This window comes from Simochromis diagramma, unplaced genomic scaffold (assembly GCF_900408965.1).
Source record: "Simochromis diagramma unplaced genomic scaffold, fSimDia1.1 OVJJ01000481.1, whole genome shotgun sequence".
NCBI lineage: Eukaryota > Metazoa > Chordata > Actinopteri > Cichliformes > Cichlidae > Simochromis > Simochromis diagramma.
Genome location: NW_024386898.1, coordinates 309,207 through 336,368, shown reverse-complemented (window position 1 = coordinate 336,368; position 27,162 = coordinate 309,207). Strand labels below are relative to the sequence as shown.

Sequence of the window (27,162 nt, the reverse complement as noted above, 5' to 3'; positions counted from 1 at the left end):
TAGGCCCTGATGTTTTAATGGTGTTTACAAGGTTTGGATGAACGCAAGCGTTCTGTCAGAGACTCGTGATCAGTGCTGCTCAGCTGTTGCAGTCTGGCACTCAGCTTTCTTCAAACCTGTTTTATGCCTTGAGAAAACATCACAATTATTCAGTTTGTAGACAAGTCGGTAAGGAAGCACTGAGGAAGTTGCAGTACACTACAGCGGGAGTGTGGTGAATTCAGATACCTTTCCTACAGTCCATGCTCATGGAAGAAATGGAAAGCAAACTCTGAGCTACAGTTAATGCTACCTAGTGACACCAATCTATGCCAATAGTCTGTATACATGAGATATTATTGAATCCACCATAGTCACTCTTTATTTGTAGCTCCAAATGTATAGAATATTTGAAGCACCCCCAAATTTGTCGAGCTCTGTCAATCACAGCATAAACAAAATATTTAAGAAATATAAGATGATTGCTCCTAATTGGACTAATCCTCTTTCAAATCGGTCTAGCACATATTTTCTATAGTCAGGGTTTGTTTCCCTTTAAGAACAGCTACAGATAGGGCTTGCAGTATCAACACACTACTGAATGACCAGTGTGTCATACTACTCAATTCCAATGCCCTTTACACTTCTGGGGCTTTTCCTTCTTTGCATTTTCCCTCTGATTTATTTCAGCCCCAGGGGGGTGGTTAGGCAGGTTAGCAAGGTTGAAGCATCAATACATACCCTCTGTGTTTGAACAATCTAAATCATATTAATATTTATCAAGCACGGGCCACCTGCTTGCTTTTTAACTAAGTTTGAAATGTTGCACCATTGCCGTTGTCACAGTTGCTGTCTGCTTTTGGGAACAAAACAGTGTAAATGTGCATGCTGTTTGTAACCTTTCTCACCTGTCTTGATCTCTGCTCTCCCGCTGCGCTTTTTTAAAGTGTCTGTTTGTGAAGTGCGTCACCAGTGGCCTATTCATTCTTCAACAGTGGCTGACATTAGGCTCTGTGTTTACATAGATCCGTAATGCTCTCAGTCAATGAGATGATGTCTTATGCTCTGTTGAAATGCTGCCATGGAACATATTCATCTCAGGTATGGGGCTGCATACCTGAGATGGATATGGTCCAAAGGCCCAGTCCATTAACACATCCACTTCTGATCCATAAATCACTGTCCAAGGCCTCCTCAGACAACACCGCCCTTTTGGAAGACTCTGGTCTCCTCCGCTATTCACATATGAGCCACCTCAGATAAATCAGATCGTTCTCTTCTAGCACTTTCATTCTTCTTTCATTTCTGCTGTTTATCTTCTCTCCACATCTCTTTGGACAGATTTTTATTATCCTATGGTTTAGTATTAGCACTGAGTTTTAGTATTTATTTTTTCCTTTGCACACTGTTTAGATAGAGGGTAATAACATACCATGAGATATTGTGCAGTGAAAGTCAACCACAGTGATCTTTTGCAGATACTTCTTCATTAAAACTGCTCCTATTATGGACTTATAACCTTTAATCGAGTAGTTCTAGATTTGATTAGACCTGATCTGTGATTGGCACAGATTCATTAAGGTCACAAAGGAGAAAATGTGTGACCTGGCACCTTTTCTCGATGCAAAGAGAAAGCAGGAAGCTGTAGATGCTGCACTGTGTTTACAGTCCTGTGTCTTAAAGTGCTCCACATGCAGTTCTTTGAACCCCCTTGCACTCGTGAAGTGGCATTTCTCTCCCTGTCAAAGAAATGGAGTCAATGTAGTCTGTGTGATGAAGCTTTATGCTGGACCCCTGACAAATTAACTCATTAATGATAGATTTAAATTGAACATGTATGAAGAAACCATTCATCTATTCATGGAATCCCATTTGTCCTGTTTTATGGAGTGGTGCTTTTGACAGGAAGTAACAAAATGGAAAAACCTAATCGTCCAAGAAAGATGGGCTTTTTTTTATTTTATTTTATGAAGGCCTTTCTCTCCATCTGCTTTACAATTCCCCAACACAAAGAATTAATTTGAGTTTTTCTTTTTTTCATGGTACAAAAATGATGACGGGTCCTGATTAGAACTTATTATTGTACTTAAATTGAAATGCAAGATATGCCCGTTTTTATGATTATCTGCAAATTTCTAAAGCTTTTATTCACCTCATTGTAAGTCCTGCATTTTTTTTTTCTTCTTCTTCTCCTCTTGCATACCTCACACCCTTGGCATGGAATATGGGACAGTGAATGTGAGCACAAAGAATATGAAGTACTATGGCAGAAAATATTTCTTGTAGCAAAGGATGGCGGTGTTCCTCAATCCCTTCTGGGGTATTATGAATGCCAACAGGAAGAAGATTGGATGAAGAAGAAAAAGAGGAAAAGAAAAAGTGAGTGCAAGCATGAAGGAAAACCAAAGTGAAGAGGAGGGGGGGTAAACTGGAAGAAGAGATGCCAGCTCATTAAACATGTACAGTTAAGAGCCATGAAGCAAAAAAAAAAAAAAAAGGGGGGGGGGGGTGAAAAGTTTTTTCTGCTGGGCTTAGAAGCAGACAAGCTGGGTATGGCCATGCTCAGTGGGCCTCATGCAGAGCAGCAACCCCCTATTCTGTCAACACACATACGCAGCATGTCATCACTGATAAACCCTCTGTGAAAACGAATACAGTCTAGTTCACAAGAAAAACAGATAATGTGGCGGAGGCAAGATCAAAAAAGAAAAGGCTCAGATTCGGAGCGATTTCATACAGTGGCACTGATTACTTTTCTCCTCTCATGTGTTTCTAAAACATACATTAACAAGAAATGCTGTAGCATGTGGATATGGTCTTTAATGGAGAGGACCCCATTATTTCTCGCTACTGAGATAATATCAGCTATTACATTTTCTCAGAAGTCATAGAGGCCTCTGCACAAAGAAAAGTGCCTCCTTTTTTGCTGGCTGAGTACGTCTGTAAGGGTGTTATTGTGCAGTCTCGGTAGTAGTAATAGCTGATGGGAAAGTTTCATAAAAAGATTTGGGTTTTGCGGAAGGAATGAGATTTAAAATACTTGAGTAATTCTTTTTAGTTTGTTAGCAGTCATTTTCCAAGTCTTTCATTTAACTTCCTTCACTCTGAATGTATCAGCATAGTATTAGTGTTCTCTGGTAGTTTGCAAGGACAAGTTAATCATTATAATTTTAAGGATTTAAGCTGGATAGGTCTGACAGCCCGAAGCTTGTTTAATGACTTATTCAAATAATAGAACAGGATTTTATTTTATTTATTTTTTTGGAAGCAAAATGTGTTCTCATAAGTCTCTCAAATAACTGCCATGATCGGGCTGTCATTATATTACAGAGCCATTATCAGTTGGCGCTTTTCCTGAGCAACAAGTGGAGCAACAATGATACAATACGCTGTGTTGCCCTGTATTCCACCAAGCATGACACTGTGTGGCAAACATTACATTATTGAATAAGTGGAGCCTCCTTGGCAGGCCAGATCCACCAGTTATTCTTATGAGGATCTGATGTCATTAATTATCTTTTAAGCACTTTTCTCTTTGCAGTAACAAGATTAGTGAGTTCCTCTGCATATTGGAATTAGCTATACCATGTGCAAAAACAAGAGCTTGTCTGAAGTTTGTTAAACTTTGTGTGTGTGTTGGTAATTACAGCTCCAAAGCACAGGGTTTAGACCTTTTTCGTTTTTGGACCTGACATTATGCTATGGAGCTTTGTGCCTTTGTTGCATAATCCAAAAACATTTAGGTCATGTGAACTGAACCCACAACTGTGTAAAGTAGATTTGAGTAAATCATTTATGTGCCTTTTTTCTGTGAGCCTACAGCCGTATGATGGACAGGGACGTTTTCTTCCCGTTCACCTAATTCATGTTGAGGTAGGTTTCACTCTTGCCGTGACCCGTGATGAGCAATGATCTGTCATGCTGTCTATCTGCTATCATCTATATCTGCATTTCTGGCACCGCTGTCTCCCTCCTCCGGCGCCGTTTCTGTGGATATCATAATGAAGGAATGAGGAGAAGATAGGATTCCTTGTATCCTTGTTTAAGTGTGATATGCAGCACTATGGGCTGAGGAATGTGTGTTCGAATGAGTTTTGACATTCACTTTGCTGCATGTCCAAACTGGTAGCACAGTGCATTATTCACTCATAATGCACTCTTTGTGTAATGCTAATGCTTTCTCCCTGTTCCAAATGCCAATTACATTTTAGCAAACTTGTCACTGCATAACCCAATTTAATGCCAATCCACTTGCCCAATTCCAAATGGCAGTCAAAAAGTTGCCGTCTAGAAAAATAGAGATTGCCACTCATAATATTAATGTCTCTGAACAGTCTTTGTGGACACGAAAGACAAAAAAACATGAACGACTTTTGATTAAATGTTCGTTCATAGCTCTAGAAGAGTAACCCCCACCACCCCATAATCCACTATCTTCATATGAATTTCTGTGGCTCCTCTTGAGAGTCGTCCAGTATAACTTATTTTTATGTCAGAGCACTTCAGTGCTTTTCCATTTGCAGTTTTGCAGGTAAGAAATGTTAAGCGTGGGACATAAAGTTTCACTCCCGACTGATCACTAGGTCAGTGGCAATGATGCGGGGAGCAGAAAGCAGATGTTCGGGCTGGAACAAAAGTAGCCAAGGGTTTAGTGGGCAGAAAATGCTAGGATCTCACGTTGTGAGAAAAAGACTCGCTCTCACATTATCAGCATTCACATTACAAGCTCATTAACAAGAATAATGGAGCTCAATAAAAGCAATCAGGCTCTGAAATAAACTACAATTAAACAACCTTATTTTTCCCCATTAGAGGAGAGGCACCCCTCTGGGCTAGAGCAGAGGGACATTGCTTCAGTCTTTCCCCATCTGCCACAGACAGACATTTTTACTTTGCAGTCATGACAGCCACATACTGTAAACATCAGAGGGAAGGCAAACAGGACAAAGCGGATTTTTGAGTGTTCCTGTGTTTTGAAGCCTCCAAATGCGTCTGTCATGCTAAACAAACACATCCCAAAGCTTTTAATGTCTAGTTACATTGCACAAACACATTGTTTACTGTTGTCTTTCTGCAGAGCATCATTCCCTACATAAATCCACCCAAAGCTTGAAGTGCGGACTGTAGTGCTCGAGCACGTCACAGGGCTTCGGTTTTGGAGCTGCCGCACCAGGAAATGCCTGTCTGCTTAGGAGCTGTAATTTAATTGAGGGATTAGTATGACTGTGCAGGGTGTAATATACTACTTTCAACACCTGCCATTTAACCTTGCTGGTGGTGAGCAGGACTTTCAGGAACAGAGAGAGGGGTTACCTTTAATCGTCAACATGCTGGAGCCCTGAATGGTGGCTGGGGGTTTTCAAGCCCCCTTATTGATTCCAACAGATGGCAGAACCAGAGAGAGTTTTTTTCCGCTGACTCCATGCCCAGACGAACAGCAGTGGAGAGCCTGCCATGGCTTCATTAAATATTCACTCACAGCAACAACACACACACAAAGACACGACACAAAAGAAGCACAATACAACTTCCAGTGTGCAGATATTTAGGCAGACCATCGAGCTATATCGAAAGAAAACAACATTCACCTCATTTCCAACTTTTTCAAAAATTGAACAGTCTGCTCCAGTTCCTTTAAAACCCCAGTGAGCCTAAAAATGCAAGTTTGAATCATGTTAATTATTAATTCTGAGCTTTCCTCCTTCTATTATCAATCTTAGTTGGAAAAAGATTATCCATTTATAATCATATCTAACAATTATCGTGTTCTTTTGGAGAAGCTGTAATTTAGCATTTCATAAAGCACTAATGGAACAAGTTGGGATGTGTCGCAGGAGAATTTGACAGCCTGTGCTATCAGACTGCAGTTATGCATGCGAAACACTCCCAAAGATCTTGGACCACCTGAGGATTTGTTTATGTTAGAAATTAACTGCAAGAAAGATGATTGCTGGGCAGGTCAGGAAAATAATTACAGGGCTCCGGCGATGTCAGGCGTTACATTAGGCCGCATCAAGACCTGTCTCTGTTGTCCGGAATTAAATATGAAAAGATGCAAATGAGACTTCAGCGCTTTGCGAGGATGCGCTTCCTGTAGCCCTATAACAAGCTCATTGAGATGCGGCGCCACTGGTATGAGATAGCTGCTATTTATTCTTGCAAAATGCCTATTTTAATACGGGCTTCTAGACTTGCTTATGCTGAGGCGGTAAAACGATGTTACGGCATAAAAAGGTTTAAATTGCAGCAATTATTTGAAATCTTATGGGGATTCTTAGAGTTCAAAGAGAGAGAGTATTTAATTGCAAGTTTACTGCGGTTGGAGTGGCAGCATGTTTCATCTATGCTGCAGCTGAACGGGACTTACCAGTCGGATTCCTGCTGGGCCCATTCAGTTTAAGCATTTACGCACTTATACATAGTGAACTAAAGCACATACGCTAAGGGCATCCACCAAACAGCCGCTGAAATTGTATGAGTATTCACTTACCGAGGATGAATACCTACCATTAAAAATATTCTTCATCTTAATGAACAGCATGTCCTTTAAGTTATGTTTATATCCAGTGATCTTACGGGGACAGGAAGACAGGAAGGTATTTCTTATAATGTTCCTTAATGGTATATGCGGTTAAACAGTCCTTGGAACTAATTCAATTGCGCATATTTGTTCATGCTCGAGTTTCAGTGTGTGTTTGAGAGAAGGAAAGAAGGAGCAGGAGAGCGAGCTGTAGGAGATGCGAGCTTTGTAAACACACACAGCTGTATCCTCTTAAAGCAGACCCCGTGGCTGTCCCCTCTTATTCTCTGTTTGTAAGCTATCATACTCTTCTGTCACGATAAGAGCCGATGAAACTCAAGGCTCAAATGACAATTATAAATTACGTTCTGCGGTTCCTTTTCTTTGTTGCTCATTCCTTGTGTCTATCTTGTCAACTGTTCCTATGGCTTAGAGGGGGCATCTTGCGTACTGTTTTGGTGTTGGTTTCCCTTAAATTCATTGTGCTGCAGGAGCAAAGAAAAGATCAAACCCCCTCGCCCAAAATCATTTTTACGGGAAAAAAAGTGTTTTTGTTTGAAGCTTGTTATTTTGACTTGTCTCTGTGTTTATTCAAAGCCATGACTTAGCCATGCTGTACTGGATTCTGTACAAGCAGTTTCAGTGTGGTGCTCCTCTCTATCTGCTTTTCTCTGTTTGGATGTCTCCCTCTCCAGGATCGCCAGACTGTGCAGCATAAATCTGATTGGCAATGCATCACTGCAGCAATGTGTTTTTCTTTCACGCACACATACGATGTGTAAACTGCTAACAGAGACGCACTGAAATGGCAAACACGGGGAAGATATTGAAAAAGATGTTCGAATTTTGTGGGGATATTTGTTTGAAACAGTTACTCCTTGTTTTCAGTTGTCAGGTGTTTGATGCTAACCTTTCCCTTAAACTCTCTTTTATAGCCATTTTAAAATGTTAACCTAGGAAATGGTATATTTTACTATATAGTAACTTCATTAAGTTTTCTTGGCTAACGAGTTAAAGCAGAGGGCAGCTTCTTTTTTTCTCATGGCGATACATGTAACTTTCTGCACAGGTATATTTAAAGAATCTGTTAGTAGATAATGCTTTAATCCAGATAATGCTTATGGGGATTTGCTCACAATATAAATTTAAGGATCACTATTAGACATAAGAAGATAAAGCTCTAATAATCCCTACAACATATTATACTCTGTATGCTACAGGAAACCATGCAGAGAGGTTCTCTGGAACGGCTACTCTACTGGAGATATTCTGCAGAGCAATTAGACTCATCAAAGCTATACTTTTTTCTATGGGACACCATTGTCTAACACTTCTTTTTGAAATATCCTTGCTTAAATTGCGAGCTAGTGTCCTCTTTTTCAACGCTTCATTTGTCCTAATGCTCTTTTAAATGGGCTCCAGGTGTAGAGATGGACAAGTATTCTTGTGCAACTGCAATGTGCGATAAGTAGCCTCTCATTTGACCGCCCTTGCAGGCCAATTATAAATCTGTAATAGGGCAACACCTCCTCAGTCTTTCTGTTATTGAACCTCACTGGTCCCCCCCTCACGTTCCCTTTTTGTCTTTGTCATTTTGCCACGTTTCCTTTCTCTCCCCATCTTCCTTTCTCTCCCCCTGCGGAAAAAGGGTAGAGAGGGCAGGCGTGGTGATGGCCAGCCCTAGTGTCCTTTAGTGTCCGATAACAGAGCCTTCCCATCAGCTGCCTGCCTTAGCCAAGCAAGGCCTGGCTAATGGATTTGGCTGGCAGGCATACATCCCTTCTTCCCAATTGAGCCACCCTGCTCTCTCACACACCTCTCAATTATTCAGTCTGCACTTCTATGCAAATGCTTTTCTATTGAAGAAAAAAAAATTTTCATCCGGTTGTTATGTGTGCTGATGCGTGTGGCTCTTGAGACTTGTCGGGTGTGACATATGGTAAAGCTAGTGAGATGGAGGATGCTGCCTACTTGCCAATCCCTCATCTCCTTTTAGGCGAAGCTCCATCAGACCTGAACCATTAGAGGCTGATCTATCGAAGTGCCGTTCACAAGTGGTAACACTCTCTAGCAGTTCCCTAGCAACCGCCGCAAGCGCTGGTCTCTTTCACTGTAATGCTCAGTTGCTTAGCTACAGACACTGACAAAACTACACACGGCTTATCTCCCCATGGAGTTAAGGACCAAAAACCGGTAGTGTCATTCCAAAACTGATAACTGAATGGGAGCACGTTATAATAGATGACTCAACACAGCGTTCTCTTAGCTGTGAAATCTCAGTATGAATATTGCAACAACATTGCATTGTTTACACACTCAGTAGTTGCCACCGGTTGTCTCATATCTCCAAGATAGAGGCGTGTATCGGCTCTGAAACCAAGATCAATACCGGTCATGACCTTCCCCTGCACCGTTGTCCGTGCAAACCGCTCTGGAACGTTTGTGATATAAGGAATAGAGGCATAGACTGGACAAAGACATGTTGTAAAAGTTAGGCGAATTAATGTAAACACAGACAAACCAGGAGGAGGGTGACAGAGAATCTGAGGGATCTGTAGGCAGCTGCAGGGACAGTACTGAAAAATGTTGGCCAAGCTTGCGGTGAATTGAGTTTAATCATTTCTTAGTAACAGCATGTTCGCTGTTTGCATAGCAGCATGTGCGTAAATATAGGATGAATAATGGCAGATGAGAGCTGCTAATGCCTGCCTAAAGCAGCAGTCATGATAAGGTCATTATATCTGTGTTCGTGCGTTGCTCTTTGGTGTCATAGGGTGGATGAAGGGCAGTAGGGTGCAGGGAAGATAGGATAGGGGTGATGGTTTTGGAGGACTGGGTAATTAAGGCACATAAAAACAGCTAGCCTCTCCGGTGGCAGGAAGGTATGCTGCTGATTTAGCTCTCCACCCTGCATGCTGGCCACCTGTTAAAGGATTTATTTCCCAGGCCAGTGGTGGTGCTTGACATCATCAGGCAACCTGCTTCTTCTCTTAGCACAGCGGAGGACAGTAGAAGAGAAGAGGTTACTTACTGTTTAGCAGAAGAAAAATAACCCAGAGATTTTGTTTTCGCCTTTTCTCATTTCAGGCTGTCAGTTCCCATTACAACAGATTTAAAAACCAAAAAGTTTTGGTCTTCAGGTACATTTTCACAGGTGTCAAGAGTGTTGGGAAACATATTGTTTCCTGCTGCTCTTTTCCAAGTGTGTGGAGAGCAAGGTGCAAGGAAGAGAAACTTCCCTTCTTAAGTCACCTGGGAGACATCGTGCCCTTCCAGTAGCCTACCTCAGCAATGTCACATCCCACCTTAGCAGATGCTTAAAGAAAACACCAGCAAGTGCATTTACCCCCATTTCACACTCTCATATTTCATTTTCGTGTCCACTGAGGTTACTTTTCCATTTTCTTCTCCACTGCAGATACTGCAAGGTGAAAATTGTTTGTTGCCTGTTTATTTATGAGAACTGCAGTAAGGGGCAATGTGTTTACCTTAGCCACAAATCCGTGTGTATTTTGAAGAAGTCTCAGAGGTAATTTCATGAATCTGTAGTTAGGTTTATGCTAACAAGGCCAGAGTAGACACGCCCCCAGATGGCAGCATCTCTCTGCCCCCATGAGATGCAGGCACCGCTGGGCACCGCCGGGCTGTGGAAGGACCTGCTACTGCCAAAAATAATTAAGCATGCTGTCACAGACTTTTTGCTGTATTAACACAAAATGTTCATCCAAGTCTCAACATGGGAGAAGGCCCCTGCCTCCAGTCTTTTCTTTTCCAGATATGCACACACACATACACACACAGTCGCACACAACCACTGCAGCGCTCACTGTTTACACACGATGTCACTGCCAGTGCAGAAGTAAGTTGTCTTTGATCAAGTGTCTCAAAGGAGCAGTGCTTTGTAAACAGCCAATAAGATTAGGCCCTCACAGGGCCGCAGTTCCTTATTTGTTATTGCGTACTTTACAGATGCTGTATAATATTACAAAATATACCTATAATTGTTTTCCTGCATGCAGTACAAGTCATATCAGTGTGCAGCATACGTGATTATGGATATACAGTTGGATTGTTGCAGAGATGCGAAGTGCTAAATGAAAAATTAAGCTGAGTTTGTGTACAAACCTAAACAAGGTGTGAATCTCATTTCTAGCTATATGTTGGTACACTGTGATTTTACTGGCCGCTGTTTCTATGACAACATGGTAATCAGTGCGACACTGATCTCGCAAGTTATTGCTGCGCAGTTATACGGTGCCATGTGTTTGTTTTTTATGTTGATTGACGTATTTGCATTATTAATTGGGATTGTAGCAGAAGTAAAAGAAACAGGGATATGTGCCGCATTCACAGCCGCTTTAGTGCTGAACTGTAACGGCTCTCTGAGGTCTTCATAATTTTTGTTATTATTCATTTTTTTATTCGTCACACATTTTTTGTTTGTCATTCAAAGTGCTTTAGGCAGTCCTCCACAGTGTTTCAGGTAGGGTCTTTTTAACAGCACCAGGCAAGGCATTAAAAAGCCAAACACTGAGCTAGCCTTTTTATGATAGCTCCAATGCATCATCCTTCATGAAAACAAAAGTGTTTCATTTGTGTTGTTATAAAGAAATCAAACATGGTAAAGCAAAGGCTGTCAGTGAAATATATATATGTGGTTAACCATAGAAACCCAAAGTATACCCCTGTCTGCAGACAGATGTTTGGACAGCTGGTGCTTTGGGAGAAGCTTCACATATCCCACAGACAATTTTAACTGCGCGTAACTCGTAGTTTTAAGATGTTAAAAATGTCAACTTATCTTAATACTCGCATCTTTTTTATCTCACCTTACCGAGTTATATAATTGTCAGCTGTGAGGCTTTGGAGTGTAAAACTCATCTGTTTCCATCATTTATCCTGAAGTGCGCAGGCACACCGACAGCAACCTCGAATTGCTGTCCATCCTTTAGATTCTCACTGTCTCTTCACTCAGGTGTGGAGAACTATTTTCAGCTCTGCCAGAGCGGCAGCACTGATGTGTGCAATGTTTTTCACCTGCTCTTCATCATTTCATTTCATATCCTGAAAGTGTTTACTTTGAAGAAGTGCTATCTGGCTGATGTGTCTGTGTTGTTTTTTTGGCTGCTTTGGGCTGGATTTAAGAGGTTGTTTTCCTTTTTTTTGCCTCTACTGAAAAAGAAAAAAAATCCTTGGCTTTTACAAGCCTTCTGATCCCCACAGTCTAACTGCCCCGACGTAGCTAAATGAAAAACAGCATTTGTTTGACTTTTCTCTGATACCTGAACAAAGGTTTTCATAAGCTGGTGCTATTTGGAAGGAAACGCTTTGTTTAACATGAATGTGAATTCTTGTTTCTTTGTGGGGTTTTATTTACTACTTAGTGTTTAACTATTAAAACCAGCAGTATTTGGGCATATTCCCGTGCCTCTCTATTTTATTTATTTATTTATTTTGGTTTCCTACAGTGGGCTTAAATCTAAAATCAGATGGTGAGGCATATTTTAAAGGTCACTGTGGTAGTAGTAGACATCTGTTGGATCTGGCAGAAAGGGAGACCTGCTTGTGTGCTTAAAGGCTCTGGGCTAAATGATTTCTCTTAGTAGGGATGAAACTGATTGCTCTAATCACCGTATAAATTTTGTAAGTAAAAAAAATTTTTTGTTAAAAATCTCTTTAATCCTATTGCATCTTGCATCCAGCACTAAAGTTCCATTGCAATTTCCCTCTCTCCTTCTCTCTCCCATGTATGCATCACCTAAAATAGCCAGCTTGTTCCCTTTATTGAGCGAAACTACCAAGTTCTCATAGCCCTGACCTCATCTCTGCTTTGTAGAGACCACACATCGGAACGTCTCTGCCCTGCCAATCTAGCATAGTAGCCCAAATTATTTCATTAAGCCCACATTTTTGTGAAAGTAAGATAAATGTCCATGCAGCATGTGGCTCTGATTGCCAAACTGCTCTGAAGAACAAGAGACTGTTGTGCAAAAGTCCAGGCTGCTGTGAATTATAGGGACTGGGGGGTGGAGGCGGGGATGGACCAGGGATGGTCTCCCGTCCATCAGGCTGCTGCACTCAGCACTCTCGGTACACAGTCTGTGACTCAGCCATACGGGGCCTCCCATGTTTGTTGAACATATGGAAACATCAACCGGCTGCCTGTGTCATCAAAGCTAACCCTAAAGTGCACCGTGCATTAGTAACATTAATGCAGGCCTGCTGAGAGATTGAACTTCACTCTGTTATCTGCTGTTTGTGTTTCTTATCTAACAGCGATACATCAGCGCACACGGAAGGCCGACAGGTTGCTGCGCCAATTCTTTCAACTTTTAAACTGCATCAGGAAGTCTTTCCCCTTTTTTTAAAAAAGAAAAAAATCAGTTGCATTTATAAAGCATCAAACCACAACAGTAGTGGTGACAAAACCTCCTGCAGGAGCGAGACATCTGAGCAGGATGAGGAGAGAAAAGAGGAGAAAGCAGAGCATAAGGAGACTACAAATAGGACAAAGCACAAACTACAAGAAAGCAAAGACAAAATACTTGTCAACCCAACTCCATATGCTCCATATGATGACACGACCACATATCTAAGTCACTCCTACAAATGCGATAAAGACCATTAATTATCCATTGTTTAAAACAGTCACTTCAGCATTTCCGAAAGGCCTGCGCAGAGCGGCGGCAAGGTCAAACTCTGAGTTTAGTGCAGCACTCAGAAAAAGGCCCCATAAATGTATGCATTTCAGCATTTCCCATGCTACTAAAAGGCGAGAGTTTATATGTGCTCTACTAAAGGCTTCTCCCCGGTGAGACATTCCTGTTGGGGGTAACAAAGTGAGCGTATGCACAGCGTGGCACAGCCCTCGGTGCAGAAATGGCTGCATCTGTGATAAATACACACGGCAAACAGATTGCAGTAAAAGCAGGTGGGGAGCTGACTGATGCTACGCGTGACCTTGTGTTTTCCAGACATAAACCTTTCTGCAGTTCAACGTATTTCATTTACAACGCTGCTGAGAGACAGACAGAGCCATTCAGGAGGAATTTGGGGGGGGGGGAGAGAAAGAGAGATTGATTTGAAGCAAGAGAAAAACGAGAAGGAAGGAGAATTGAAAAAGAGACAGAGCTTGGCCTGCTTCCAAACTGGCACCTGATGAGATTTTATTCTGCCATCTATCCAGGGTGTACTTCCAGTGGGTTTACGTCAACCGTACCCAGCGAGTCTGATCCGCATTCGAACGTGGCCGTATGTTATCCGATGAGTAATGTATTCCCATAAGAGCATGTTTCTTATAGCTTTTGGTTGCATTGCACGGGGAGTCACCGAGCACAGAGTGTATGTGTGTTCCCTGTCTTTTGATATATTATGTGGCAGGTATACCACTGCTAGCTAGCTGCTCCCTGGAGGAGTTTGGTCACAGTTCTGCTTCTTCCACATGGGACTCTGAAACTGTCTACGTGGGTGTTTGGAAGCACAGGTGAAGCAGGGCTGAGAGAAGAGACGAGTCTGAGAGTGACCTCTATTTATTTTGATGGGGACCTCTCACAGAAATCACTGCAGAGACACACCGTCGGGCAAGTTTTGATGCTGCTGTAGATAATCCGCATGTGTGCGAGTGCATGGAGGATCCTACCTTTTGGGACCCGGGTACTGTGAGATCTCACTGGCTGGATGGGTCCTTGTTACAGCTTCTTCAGTGAAGGTACCTGAAAAAGGCACAGATAAGAGCGTGCTCTCACAGATGGAGTCGTAATGGGGCCATATTCACTCCACTGACTCACGTCTCTTGGAAAAATAGGACCGCCGTAGTCATTCTTCTGTCATTTCTACAAGGTCATACTCTGAACAAGCAAGCAATTGTACTATTGATATTGTGGTGGGTGGACATGGTGATTTAGCGGTTAGCTGCATTCTCTCCTTGTGGAAAGACACATCTTAACCACCAATTTTTGTCTTTTTGTTTTTGTAAATGATGTTGCCTGTGCTGCACAGGCTTTTTCAGACTATTGTCATTTCTTGAGAAAAATAGTAAGGCATTGAAAATTGCTATGAAATCAGCAGCGACTCCTGCAGATTCTCTCTCTCCTACTATACGGAGAAAATGCATGAAGTGTTTCCCCTTTCTTGTGTTACGGCGTTGTTAATCAAAATTAGATAATTCGCAGAATCGAACGCCACGTAGCTGTAGTAGTAATCTCGAAGAAAAACGCGTTGTACGTTGAACTGATTAGCCGCATTCAATCCCTCAGGCCCACATTACTCAAGCAGCTGGTTCACTAGTGAAGGAGATAGTTTGTTGTGATTAGTCTCGTAATTAAACCGCAAAGGCTATGAATACATGAGTAATGAGTGGCACCCTGTATGTGAAAGGAGTTGATAAGTAGGCTGTCTCTGTAGTGGAGCTTTTGACAGAGAGGAAGCTAAACCGGGAAATAAGAAAAGTGCTGACCGCTCTATTATGACTCAAAGGTAGCTCCCAAAGGTCACTGCCCACCAGTTTCCTTTTTGTTCAAGCTCACCTGTGTTGTTTTCTTGCCTTTTCCCTTCTTTTTTTCCTTTTAATGTTACTGTGGAAAGGACAGGCTTCATAAAAAAGCATGTTCTTGTGTTAGTATTTGTTCTGTAGCCTTCTTCTCCAGCTGTTTTAACTCATGTGTAATAAGTGAAATGAATCTTTCAGAACCTGGAGAAATTTTAAAACACCTCTTCACATGCTCATGAAGACAGGCCTGAGTAAAGCCCCGGGGACAGAGCAGCCTTGTGTGTGTCAGCATGTTAGCCATGTCTGGCACTTTTTTTTTGATATGTAATAACGAGATTTTCAAAGGGCTTGTGGCATTATCATATTACTTTGAACTAAAAAAATAAGAAAGAGGAAGAGGAAAAAAAAAAGGTTGGGGGGGGGGGTCATACTTAGGTCTGCATTTGTCAAGTTCATCATTCATTTGAAAAAAGGAGAAAGGCTCTGATTAGCAAAAATATTTATTTGCTTGAGGCTGAGATATGCAAAACAAACAACAACTCAGTTTTAAGAAGTTTTTAGAAGCAAAAACTGACAAAGTCAAAAGCACATTAAAGACCACAGAAACTATTGGATCGTTTGATTGTTTTCAGCTCCATTTACTTTACTTTTTTTTATATCTATGAGCAAGACAAATCTGCCGGCTCATTTTAGTTGTTTCACACTGCTTAGATACACACTCTAGCCTGGCTAAATAGTACTTTTTTAAAGGTTTGTGACACTAAATGTGTGCGAATGATTCCAATTCTTGCACAGAGATTTAATAATATTTATTTATTTTAATTAGATTTGTTTTTCATTTGCATTTCTACTGAATTTTAACCATTTAAAAGTTGTGTTGCTTTCCAGCTCTTGGGCATTTGTTTGAGTTATTGCTCTGCACTTTACACTGATAGCTGTGGGGAAAGGAGACATCAGGCAAAACCTCTTAATGACTAAAATAAAAATAGTGTGATTGTTCATCGTCTCTATCTCTATTGGTGAAATACAGCGAAGCCATTCACAATAATATTTATACCCATTTCCTAAGCCTTACTTACTAAACATAGATTTGAATATGCCTTTGTAATTACTGTCATTAGGATAATTTGGAAAGCGTGTGGCACATGTTGCTGGAACGAGAGCACGCGTAATCTCTCCACCCGCTGTTTTTTTCTCCGTCAAATCCACGTTGAGTGAACATATCTTAATTAAAATTGTCGGTAATAGCATTTTTGAAGGCCACATCACTTTCACTCTTCCTGCAGCTGTGCTTCCACAAATACATGTGTGTATGTGGAAATCTACTGCCATTTAAAGATTCATGAAGCCCAACTCAAGGACCTGTTGGTACAGACCCCCAGCAGAATTACGATGCACCGCCCGAGCGATTGGGTTGCCCTAATCAAAGTAGAAATGGGATATCGCCGAATTCAGGTAACAAGATCACAGTGTAATGTTGCAGTGCGGAGATGAAAGGCTGCACTGTGGCTGTGTGCGCTTTGTTTTTGTACATTTAATTCAAAACAAACAAAGAAGCTTTACAAGCAGGTTGCTTTTAAAGCTCTGTCTTCGCAGGGCACCTTGCTGCAAGAAAAAGCACCAAGAGAGTAATAAATATTGTAGATCCCTGCTGCATGGGACTGTACAGATGACATCTTTCCGTGGAATTCAAATATCTGCAGTCTACCCGTAGTTTACCGGCCCCGTCAGATTCATCAACTGCATCCCTCAAAGGTGTGTCTGAGGGGCTCCGCGTTGTAGCGGAAAATCAAATAATATATTTTCCTCACTACAGAAACGTGGTTGATGTGACCCGGCAGGGCTGCTTCTTACAAACTGCATTATCACTTCATGTTGGATCGAGGCTTCATCAGCCCCTTTACACAAACCGAGGCCTGTAAAAGCAGAGATGATGTATCTGATGCTGAATTTTCTCAACCAAAGCTCCAGTTATACTCTTATTCTCACACATGCAGGCATGTAGGCAACATATATGCGCTGTTGCTTTAAATATTCTTAATGAAACATCCAGATTCCCTCCTTACGGTGCAGTGAAATCAAAGTTGTTGTGATGTCATAAATGGCTGTCATGTAATGGGGATTGTAGTTTCTGTATCAGTCATTAAGGTGGCAAACATAAGTAAACAGTGCGCTTTGTGTGTTGTGATTTTGTTATGTTGTTTTACACAGGGGCGTAATTTCCAGGGGGGTTAGGGGGGTTATGACCCCCCCTCCCTTTATCAGACCCAGCCAATATTGTCTTGCATAAATAGGCCGTTGGTTTTCTTTACTCATTTCAGTTATTACCAGCAAAATAGTTGCATGTTTAATAATCTGGGAATTTACCCAGATTTATTTATTTACTTAGACAGAGAGATCTTGACCCCCCCCCCCAATGTTCAGCACAAAGTTACGCCCATGGTTTTACAGAAATGTGTTCACACTGTATACATGAAGTTTTATTGTTTGAGCTTGTGAATTGTGGCTGTACTATTTGTTTTTCAGCCAGTCTTGCCTCACACGTGGCGAAAATACACTCTTTTTCACATTTTATTCAAAAATGTTTTGCAAATCGGGAAAAGGAGCGTGCAACAAGCTGTCGAGAGCAGTGTCACCTGGTAGCTCATTCAGGCTTAGGGGAATATTATAGTAAGCCCAAAGCAGTGAAACAGCTGGCAGTGCTGCTCGGTGACTTTCTCCCTCTGTTTTTACTCTGGGCCCATCGTCCCTGTAGACACTACCAGGGCCATTCTTACAGCATGTGTAGAGCAAAACAATCATTGCACTCCCACTGTCCTTCAGTGTGGAGCCAGTGTATACTCACTCAGTCATGCACACACACACAGACACACACACCTCACCTTCTTTTCAGTACAGTAAAGCAGTAAAAAAAAAAGTGTGCCAGCGGGCTGAGAGTTGGCTTTCAATTAGAGTGGTCTTTGCTTTTACTCAGAGAGCTTCTTGACATTTGAAAGCAGCGCGGACTGTATTGTACTGTACTTTATGCTGGCGTGGATGTGTGTCGGTGCCGCATGTGCGTGACTCCAGAAGGATGACACATTTCTTTGTGAATTGTTATGATTGACAAGCGCTGATCGGTGCGTCATAAAAATGCCACCTAAAATGTGGAAAAAGTAGAGATGGAGCCTCAGTGTCTCACGCAGACAAACCTAAAGACGCACAAGACAATGAAATGAATGTATAGCTCACTTTATGTATAAAATATATCAGTAAAATGTTAGCTTAGCGTGTTTAATACTTTTTGTCACAATCATTGGAAAACATTGGTGTGATATTGCATGTGTGTATGATGGTCTGTCATCATCCTTTTGTAACTGCTCCCCCTCTTGCTCTTTACCCCCTTAGCCTATTTAAGTGTGACAGAACCTCAGTGACACTCACAATGGGAAAGCTCTTTGAAAGCCAAGTGTATGAATAATCACTAAGACACCCCTAATCCATTTTTAAAGAAGGGAATATTAATGCACTAACAACTGTATCTGCTCAGTATGCGTCAGATGATTCCAGGTCTGCAAAAAGCCCCCTCTTTCATACTGGAGCTTCAGCAAGCATTAGGGGATCGCTCTGCACTCTGTCACCATGACAACACCAGTTCCATGTCCGAGTGGGTGTACACACTTCATTTAGTAATCCTTAGCGAGCAACGTGGGACAGCTGTGTGCATGCTGAGAGGGTTTAGGCTAGCAATCATGCCAAAATACACTTAATTTCTGGAAATGTGGTCACTCTTGTGGGTATTATGGAATTAGAGTTTGAGTGGCAATACCTGGCAACTACTGTATACATTACAGTTTTACTGGAAGGAAATTCGATCTTTATCTGAACAGGTACTCTCTTACTGCCATGGCTATTTGCCTCAGCGCTACAGTATGTTAAGAGGAGAAATACAAATACAATCACTTGATTAATGTTGAATTCTATTAACATTGAGCCGTCACAGAGGCACGCTCGCCGGTCTTACTGTAAGTGGCAAGAGCTCCGTTGTGTGTTTCTACCTCAACACATGTGCACTGTGTATACACACAGAGCGGTAGAGTTTATGTATAAATTCAAACAAAAAAACACATCTTTCACTCTGTTTTTTTAAAGCTATGTAGTGGGTGGAGCTTCGCCTGCAAAAACCCCATGGTACACTCACACAGTGGATTAGGCTGGCTTGCTGACAGCGAGTTACTTTGAGAGACTGTGGAATAGGAAGTGTGAGATGCTACCTGCTTTTTTTTTTTTTTTCATGGGACATTGAGCACATTGAAAAGAGCCTCATGACTGACAAAAGATGGATGAATCCTCTCTGCTCACAGTGACTGGCACGTACTTGCTATCATGTGGAAGCAGTGTTTAATTAATACAAGCATGAAAGAGCTGGAAAGAAAGTTGGAGTATCATTGCTTCGTTCTGATTGGTTTGCCAAGACCATGAAATGATAGAGCATTTGTGTAGTGTATGTTATCACAATATTACTGGGATTATTAGTATTATCTCCTATTAATGTTACAATTACTAATAAGTCATGTAATCAACAATTAAAGTAAGTGGGCTTTTTAAATAGCAAGTTTATTCAGAACAAATAAATAGAATAAAGCACATAAACAAGATACCTAGCTCCTTATATAAGAATAAAGAAAAAAGCTAAACATTATGAACAGATATGTCCACACTGATGTGACTTCTTGTGTTTTTTCATCAACCAGTAAAAAGGAAATGACCCGCTTTGATAGATTTGTCAAAGAGCGTCAGATGCTAACAGATTTCTAACCCATGAAATCACTGCTGAACCTCCCTTTAAACAACTTCCTTGCTCTGTTTTTCTTTTTTTGTTTCAGTTTAGGTTTTTTGGTGGGAAATTTAAAAAAGAGAAAAATCAATGGTAATGGCAGACAGACGACATATTGCAGTTGACTGTTTCTTTACTTTATTGATCATTTTTCTTCAGTTCACCCTGAAGTATTTCTGTAAAGTTTTCTCTGTCTTATAAAAGGAGACTTCCAGTTGACGCACAATACAGCTTTATTTGTGATAAATGTTGTCATAATAATAATAATGGATTGCATTTATATAGCGCTTTTCGGGACCCCTCAAAGCGCTTTACAATTCCACTATTCATTCACTCTCACATTCACACACTGGTGAAGGCAGCTACAGTTGTAGCCACAGCTGCCCTGGGGCAGACTGACAGAGGCAAGGCTGCCATATCGCGCCATCGGCCCCTCTGGCCATCACCAGTAGGTGGCAGGTGAAGTGTCTTGCTCAAGGACACAACGACCGAGACTGTCCGAGCCGGGGCTCGAACCGGCAACCTTCCGATTACAAGACGAACTGCCAGCTCTTGAGCCACGATCGCCCGTCATATTTGTAAGAAATATATAAATCAATACATTTAAATGACATAGCAATGATACTGTTATCTGCCCTAATGGAGAACAGTTAGTGAGTGAGCTACCTCTGACTTGAACTGAATACAGCTTAGCCAGTGCAGTGAAATCATGAGTACCACACATAAAACACAGTCACTAGTTTTAGGCATCAGTCATAAACTTTATAGAGACACTTAATTCTATTAGTAAGGATCATACAAACTAATAAGACTACAATTCACTCTCCATATAACATATGACTTAGCACATAAAAATAGCGACTGCAGTTTTGGCTGAATTTCCTAATGGACTGTAAGTCATTATGTGCTTTGTTGATTCTTAAGTGTGGAAGATAATTGCCAACAGGCAACACAAAGTGGTTTGATTACTGTCTTTTGCTTGTGGATCATAATAGAGCTGCACCCCTGTTTAAAGACTTCAGGAAGCGGTGCAACATGTAAACAAAATGCATCGATTTGCAAGTGATTAAACCCCGTGTTTAACTACGAAATGAACAAAGACAACACAATCCCAGTGTTTACAGGGGTTTTATGTTCTTTGTGGAAAAATATGCTCGTTTTGTATTTGACTCCAGCAACATGCGTCAACAAAACCGGGACAGTTTAGGCACGTTTACCACTGTGTTGCATCACGCTTTCTTTTAACAGCATCCTGTAATTGTCTGGGAATTTAGGGGGCAAACTGCACTCATTTTTTAATGTGATTTTTTCAATAGCCTTGCATGAATCAGCGTTTCAGCTGCTCAACAGTTCACGTCCTCCTTTGTCGTGTGCCGTTTCTCGGTACACCGAGTGTTTTCAGCAGGTGACAAGTCTGGACTGCAGGCAGGTTGTACTGCAGAGCTCTTACTACTAGTGAGCCATGCTGTTTCTGCTGTGTAACTGTCTTGCTGAAACATGTAACTGATCCCTGAAATCTCAAACATCATGGCCGTTCAGTAGTAGTTGTCAACCCCACACTTGCATACATAGATTTTCTTGAATTCCTCTATTGTGGGCACATATGATGATCCCCAACTTCATACAATTTTATGTTGAGGAAAAATGATCCTGAAAATGTTAACTGTGTCTTTCAGAGCAGCAAAGCTCTGCATATCTTTAGTTCTCTATTACTCAGCATCTCTTTGATGCTCATTTTATACCCAATCCTGTTTAACCTACTGGTGGGATTTTCTACCAGCAGTTTATCCTGCTCATTCTAAAACAGCAAACAATAACTTATTAGTCATAAGTTTTCATCTTGTCTTTGTACAATTTTAATAAAATATAAAGTGTAAATGATCTTTTGGAAATAATGGGCTATAAGACTGCTATGTCCTTGTGCAGTGTCAGGATGACGCACGCAGGTTTGCATCTCCCGTTCTGTTGCCAAGAATCAGATTACTCAGAAGAAGAAGCCATGCTACAGTAAATGTGTTCAAATATTTTTTAGCCTTTTGGAACAGTTATTATCTGGGATGGTACGTGGCATATAAAAATGAAAGATTGATTAGGCTGTGGAGTGCTGGTCGCTCTCTGAAATAACATGGTACTTCACTTCTAAATGAAGTCTAGATTTTTCAAAAGATTTTGTAGTTGCTAAGAAAGTGGCGTCTTTGAAGTGAGCATGTCCCCTTGGTAGTTATTCCTGAGCTCTGGGAGAGCCGAGGAGTGCTTTAGTGGGCTCGTCTAACATGTTCTTACACATTCGCTACATTTGGTGTGTTCGGGGGTCATTTTGTGTCCAGTCGTTCTCCGATAACAGAAATATCTCGCCACGAGGGATGTCTTCATCTCAGGATTTATTTTTTTTAATTCTTTTATGTTTTTGCCCCTGATCTGAGGATCTCAAATAGCTGAATTCTATGAACACTATCAATAATGCCAATACTGAGTCGACGTTTCGAGTTGCCATGTGTAACGCAGACGCACTATGCACAGAGTGCAATTCACTGGAATATGTGAAAGTACATCTGACATTTGAAGGTCTGCATTAACTAAATATAGACTGCATTACATTTACCTTCTTATGGTTTCCTATAGATTTGTATAGTGCACTATTATCTATAATACATGATGGCCTAGAAGAGGAGAGAACAGAATGTGGACGCAGCGAGCTTTTATATGGACAGGTAACAAATTACAGAGGGGGAAGACAAAAAAGCAACAACATTGTCTTAACTGGGACATCACATGGTACAAGAACAGTAGCGTGTCTCTGCGAGTGCGCTTTGGGGGCAGAAACACCTTTCTTCTAATTCTTGGTCTTTTAAGGATGATAGTGGAGAGCGCTGTCCGACCAAATCCTCCCTTGGGTGTTCAACTGGACTGAGAGATGGCGACTGTGACGGCTGTTTTGTGATATAAAATACTTCACATCAGTTTCTTATCAAACCATTCAGTGACTCCCCCACACCTTATAGATAAGGGCACTGTCATCTTGCCAACAGCACAGTCATTTTCTAAATTCATGATCATTTTGGTTGAAACGAGGATCATTTTCAGTCTGTCGGATGGCTAGTTTGTGTCTAGTGCATAAACATTTAACAGCATCTTCACCTTTATACTTGCTGCGGTGTTCCCTGGAGTCTTTTGCTGTTGAATGAACATACGCATCTCCCTTGCAAAGGAAAATGGGAATCACAGGACAATTTCTCAGGTTATTCAGGCAGAAATTATTATTATTTTATCCAATAATGCATTTTTGTTGTAATTTTCAGTGTCGATTGGGCTTTAACGACCACAAAAAGACCAGCAGCAACTTTTTGTTTTTTCTTAAGTAGAACTTTTCTTTTTCTACTCTCTTGGCTTGCTGTGCGTTTTCCCATTTCACTTCTGTTTTTTATTGACTGCTAAGAACTGACTGGGGGGAAATGTATGATAATTGTGCCACATCTGCAGTACAACAAGCAACATAATGTGACATGTTTCCTTAATTTATAGTGGAGGACTTACCAGTTTCAGCAATCAAGACACCCACTTAGAATTAATGGTTAGGCATTTTGGAGTAAACCTGCCCACACTGAGTAATCATAATAGACAAGATAAACATCAAGTAAATTGTTTATGCTTGAGGAAAAACAACAAAAAATAATATAACCCAGTATTATCATCACAGAACAACAGATCAGATCTTGAGGTCCGGTTGTGGTATTTAATGCTGTCCAGCGACCGCAGGTTTAACACATAAATGTTCTTTGAGTCTCACGGGAAAAGGAACAAACCTTGGGATTGCTTTTGTTTTTCTTTGAGGAGTCTGTAGTCTCATGGGGAGAGAGTACGAAGTTTGAATGGCAGTCATCAATCTTTGCTGGTGCAATCATGTCACTGACGTTATAGCCCCGAGCAACCATCAAGACCAAGATGAACAAATCCAGTCGATCAAAAAATTTGCCAAAAAGAAAAAAAAGAATCTTTGCTGAAAATGGAAGCTGAAGGCAAAAGCGTGTGCATGGCTTTTGTTGTTGTATGAGTGAGAAAGCTAAAGAAGACATCTGTGAAATTTCTAAAGACTTTCTGTATGCTCATAGATTAAACTCTGCTGGCTTGTCTAGTATAAAGAAAGCAACCTTTAAATGTGTTTCATGAAAACATTTAACTCTGTTTTCCACGCTTGTTATGGTAAAATGGCCTGTATTTGTATATCTCCACAATTATGCCCAACCGGCGCAAGACAATCACCAGGAATCTTTTCAGCCCTGTAAAGATAGAAATTTATTTGCCTCTTGAAGAAAGGCAGCACTGAGAGAATGGTCTACATGTGTCAGTATTCTTACAAAGGGGAAAAAGGAAAAACACTGATGCGTTTGTAAGCTAATGGGTGCAGTTGATGATAAAAGCTGAGGGTTTTTACCAGGAGAGAAAAGGCAAAATGATGAAGAATGTTAATAATGACCCGTCAGAGCTTTTCAAGCTCTTATTGCGAAGAGCATCTGTGTGCAATTTAGGTGTTGGAAAAACATCATTCAAAAGCATTAGAAAAATAACTTTTTATGCTAAGAGAGACTTCTGTCTTTTAAGCAAGGTTAAGCTGTCCATAGCTAAAACACCATACTAACAAGGTTATATTTGTTTTTGTTGTTGACATAGTTCTTTTGTACGTCAGCGAGTCTGTGCAGAAGGATTGACTTCACACCCCCACTGTGCACTCAAAAGCCTTTAAAAAAGTATGATTCAATACATGGCTGTTGAGTCATGAGCCTATATTTTTAGTGATAGTAGCTTGATGGAGTTTATCACCTTGTTGCAAATACTTGGATTTTATTCTTGGATTTCCTTGAATTTAAAGAAATACTGGGTTTTCCTTTGAATGGAGCATTCCGGTCCTTGTAAATCGGGGGTAGAAAGGTCATTTGTGTTGAAGTTTACTGAGATGGTGAAGTAGCTGCCAGAGTCTCTCTGAGCTCTACCGTAACAAACTGTCCTTCCTGTAATAACCCTCCTTAGTCACAAAGTGAAACATGTCTTTCACCTTACAGAAACACAGTTGTATAAATATTTATTTGATGTGGAAGAGTTGAGGATACAAGTGGAGGCATCCATACTGATGAAATAAGAACTGCTTAAATTTTCATGAATTCACCAGTAGTCTGGTTTTTGGCGCTTGCCCACACTATAATTGGCATGTGGCCGTTCTTGTAGTGAACTTCATGAATTATGCACGAAAAACAACTTACCACGTGTCCCATTATAACCACATTGTGCTATGCAATTTTTAGTCTGCAATTCTGGAAAAAGGGAATAGTTCAGACAGTTCTATTCTCATTACAACACAACCTCGGTTTAGCATTGGGATCAACCTGGCCCCTTGTTTCGTACCTCTCCCAAAAACTAAATATTACCCCTTAAGCAACATTAGAAAACTCTTCTTGATGATAAAGGTCCCTGCTTTTTATTATCATGAAGTATTAATGATTGTCACACTAAAATGTGTAATAGCTGATCTGTGCTTTCATCTCAACAAATTGTGACTTGAAAGTCGTGTTGTGGGCGGTGTGACTGATATGCTGCACTTTCCGTCTGGGGTTCATATCCTTTCTGGTATTTTCTGACATATTCTACTCGTTAGCCGCTGTTTACTTTCTTTTAGTTCAGTCTTTTTTCTTCAGTATTTAGTAAAAAAAATAGGAGTTTGGGTTACAGTAAACCAGTGGTTCTCAAACTTGTGTGGTGTAGGCTGTGAACTTTTTCCCTGGCTTCTGCAGTGGCCCGTGCCAGAAAAATGTCTGAGAACCACTGCTGTAGATCTTTTCACAACCATAACCACACCTTTAGGGGGAAAAACCAAAACGTTTTCCTTTATGCTAACTTGCCAGGGTGATGACTCCCATCCCATGAATATGCCCCATAAATATATGCATGTCATAACTTTACAACCTTCTGTTGTAAAAATGCTCCTTTATGAGCTGTGGTTTAACAATGTGCTTTGAGAGTGAACCAAGAATCAAATTTTATCCAAAAATTATTTATGGCAGAGTAGATTAGGAATGTAGCTGATATTTATTCAGCAGGAAAATGAGGCTGAGTGTTTCATATCAAATAATTGAGGTCGCATGTAAGAAAACATAAGAAAACGCTGGCTGCACTGCGATTTATTTGCAAGTTCTTACATGAACCAGCTCTGGGTCTAAGTCCTTCGAGAGGGTTTAATATTTTAGTAATGAGAATTCGCTGCATTAAATTACAAATCCAAGGGTCAGAAATGATCTATATTTAATTTGCTTAAAAATGAAGATGAAGACTGGCCCGCACTGCTGGATATAGTGAAGTATTAGTACTGTCTGGGTTTGAATAAACAGAAGAATGGCATCATGACTTTTGGTGAATCATCATGTATATAATCATTTTTGTTGCAGACTTTTGTTTTTTGCATAAATTATTTTTCTTCGTAGTTAGTCTTTGTGATCTACCCGGTATGCTATGTGGGCGTTGCAGAGTAACATCCTGTATATTGATGCTGACCTGGCCTGTCCAACATTGAGAAGGCCAAGGGTAGCCACGCAGAATGCAGAAGATTATGTTTCTGTCAAGTCACCGAGTCGATTCTTTTCTGCTTTCCTGTCATCGCGCCTATGATTCATTTAAGAAGTTGCATTCTTCGGTCTGGCCGGGCCAGACAAGGAGACCAGTGATTGACAGGTAAAGACATTACTATGCGAAGGGAAAGAGAGTACAGGGAGAGATATGAATATTTGAGTGGATAGCATAAAAGAATCTTGTAATTGATTTTCTATCTAAGCTGCTGCTTCATTTACTAAATAAATGCACTCACTTAGGTAGCGGGTTCATCTTGCCTTCTTCATTGTCTCATTGTGAAGACAAACTTTCCCACGTTGTGTATTTTGCTGATGATTTTGCAGATTGTTTTTATAGCCTTGCACTTACCACCACGGAGCTTCAAACATTTATCCTTGCTAAAAGTAGGCCGTGCTTACTTACAAACGAGCTTGTGTTTGTCCTGTTCCGACAGATGTGATCCACACCGTGGGGCCGGTGGCCAGAGGTCATGTGGGCCCTACAGAGACTAATGACCTCACCTCCTGCTACCAGAACTCCCTCGACCTGATGAAAGAGCATGACTTGAAGACTGTGGTGAGTACAGTGCACTGCCAGGCTGAGGAAAAACTGGACTCTGTTCAGAGCAGTTTAAAACACACAAATTATATGCTTTTGGTGTTTTTGTTTAACAGCGAGTAAGCCTTCAGTGAGAAAAGCTGTGTTTGAAAATTTTGGAAATTTGGAAAAGGTACGGGAACAAAAGGATTTAGCATCTTTCATTTT

The 27,162-nt window shown here is 40.9% G+C and overlaps 1 protein-coding gene across 1 annotated transcript in view; it reads left to right on the top strand.

Annotated features, from left to right (window-relative positions):
- The window catches only part of macrod2 (mono-ADP ribosylhydrolase 2), a 402,096-nt gene that overhangs the window by 248,872 nt on the left and 126,062 nt on the right, over positions 1-27,162 (top strand). The window contains exon 6 of the mRNA XM_040034340.1: positions 26,852-26,973. Within this exon, the coding sequence (XP_039890274.1) occupies positions 26,852-26,973 (122 nt within the window). The remainder of the gene's footprint in view (positions 1-26,851; positions 26,974-27,162) is intronic.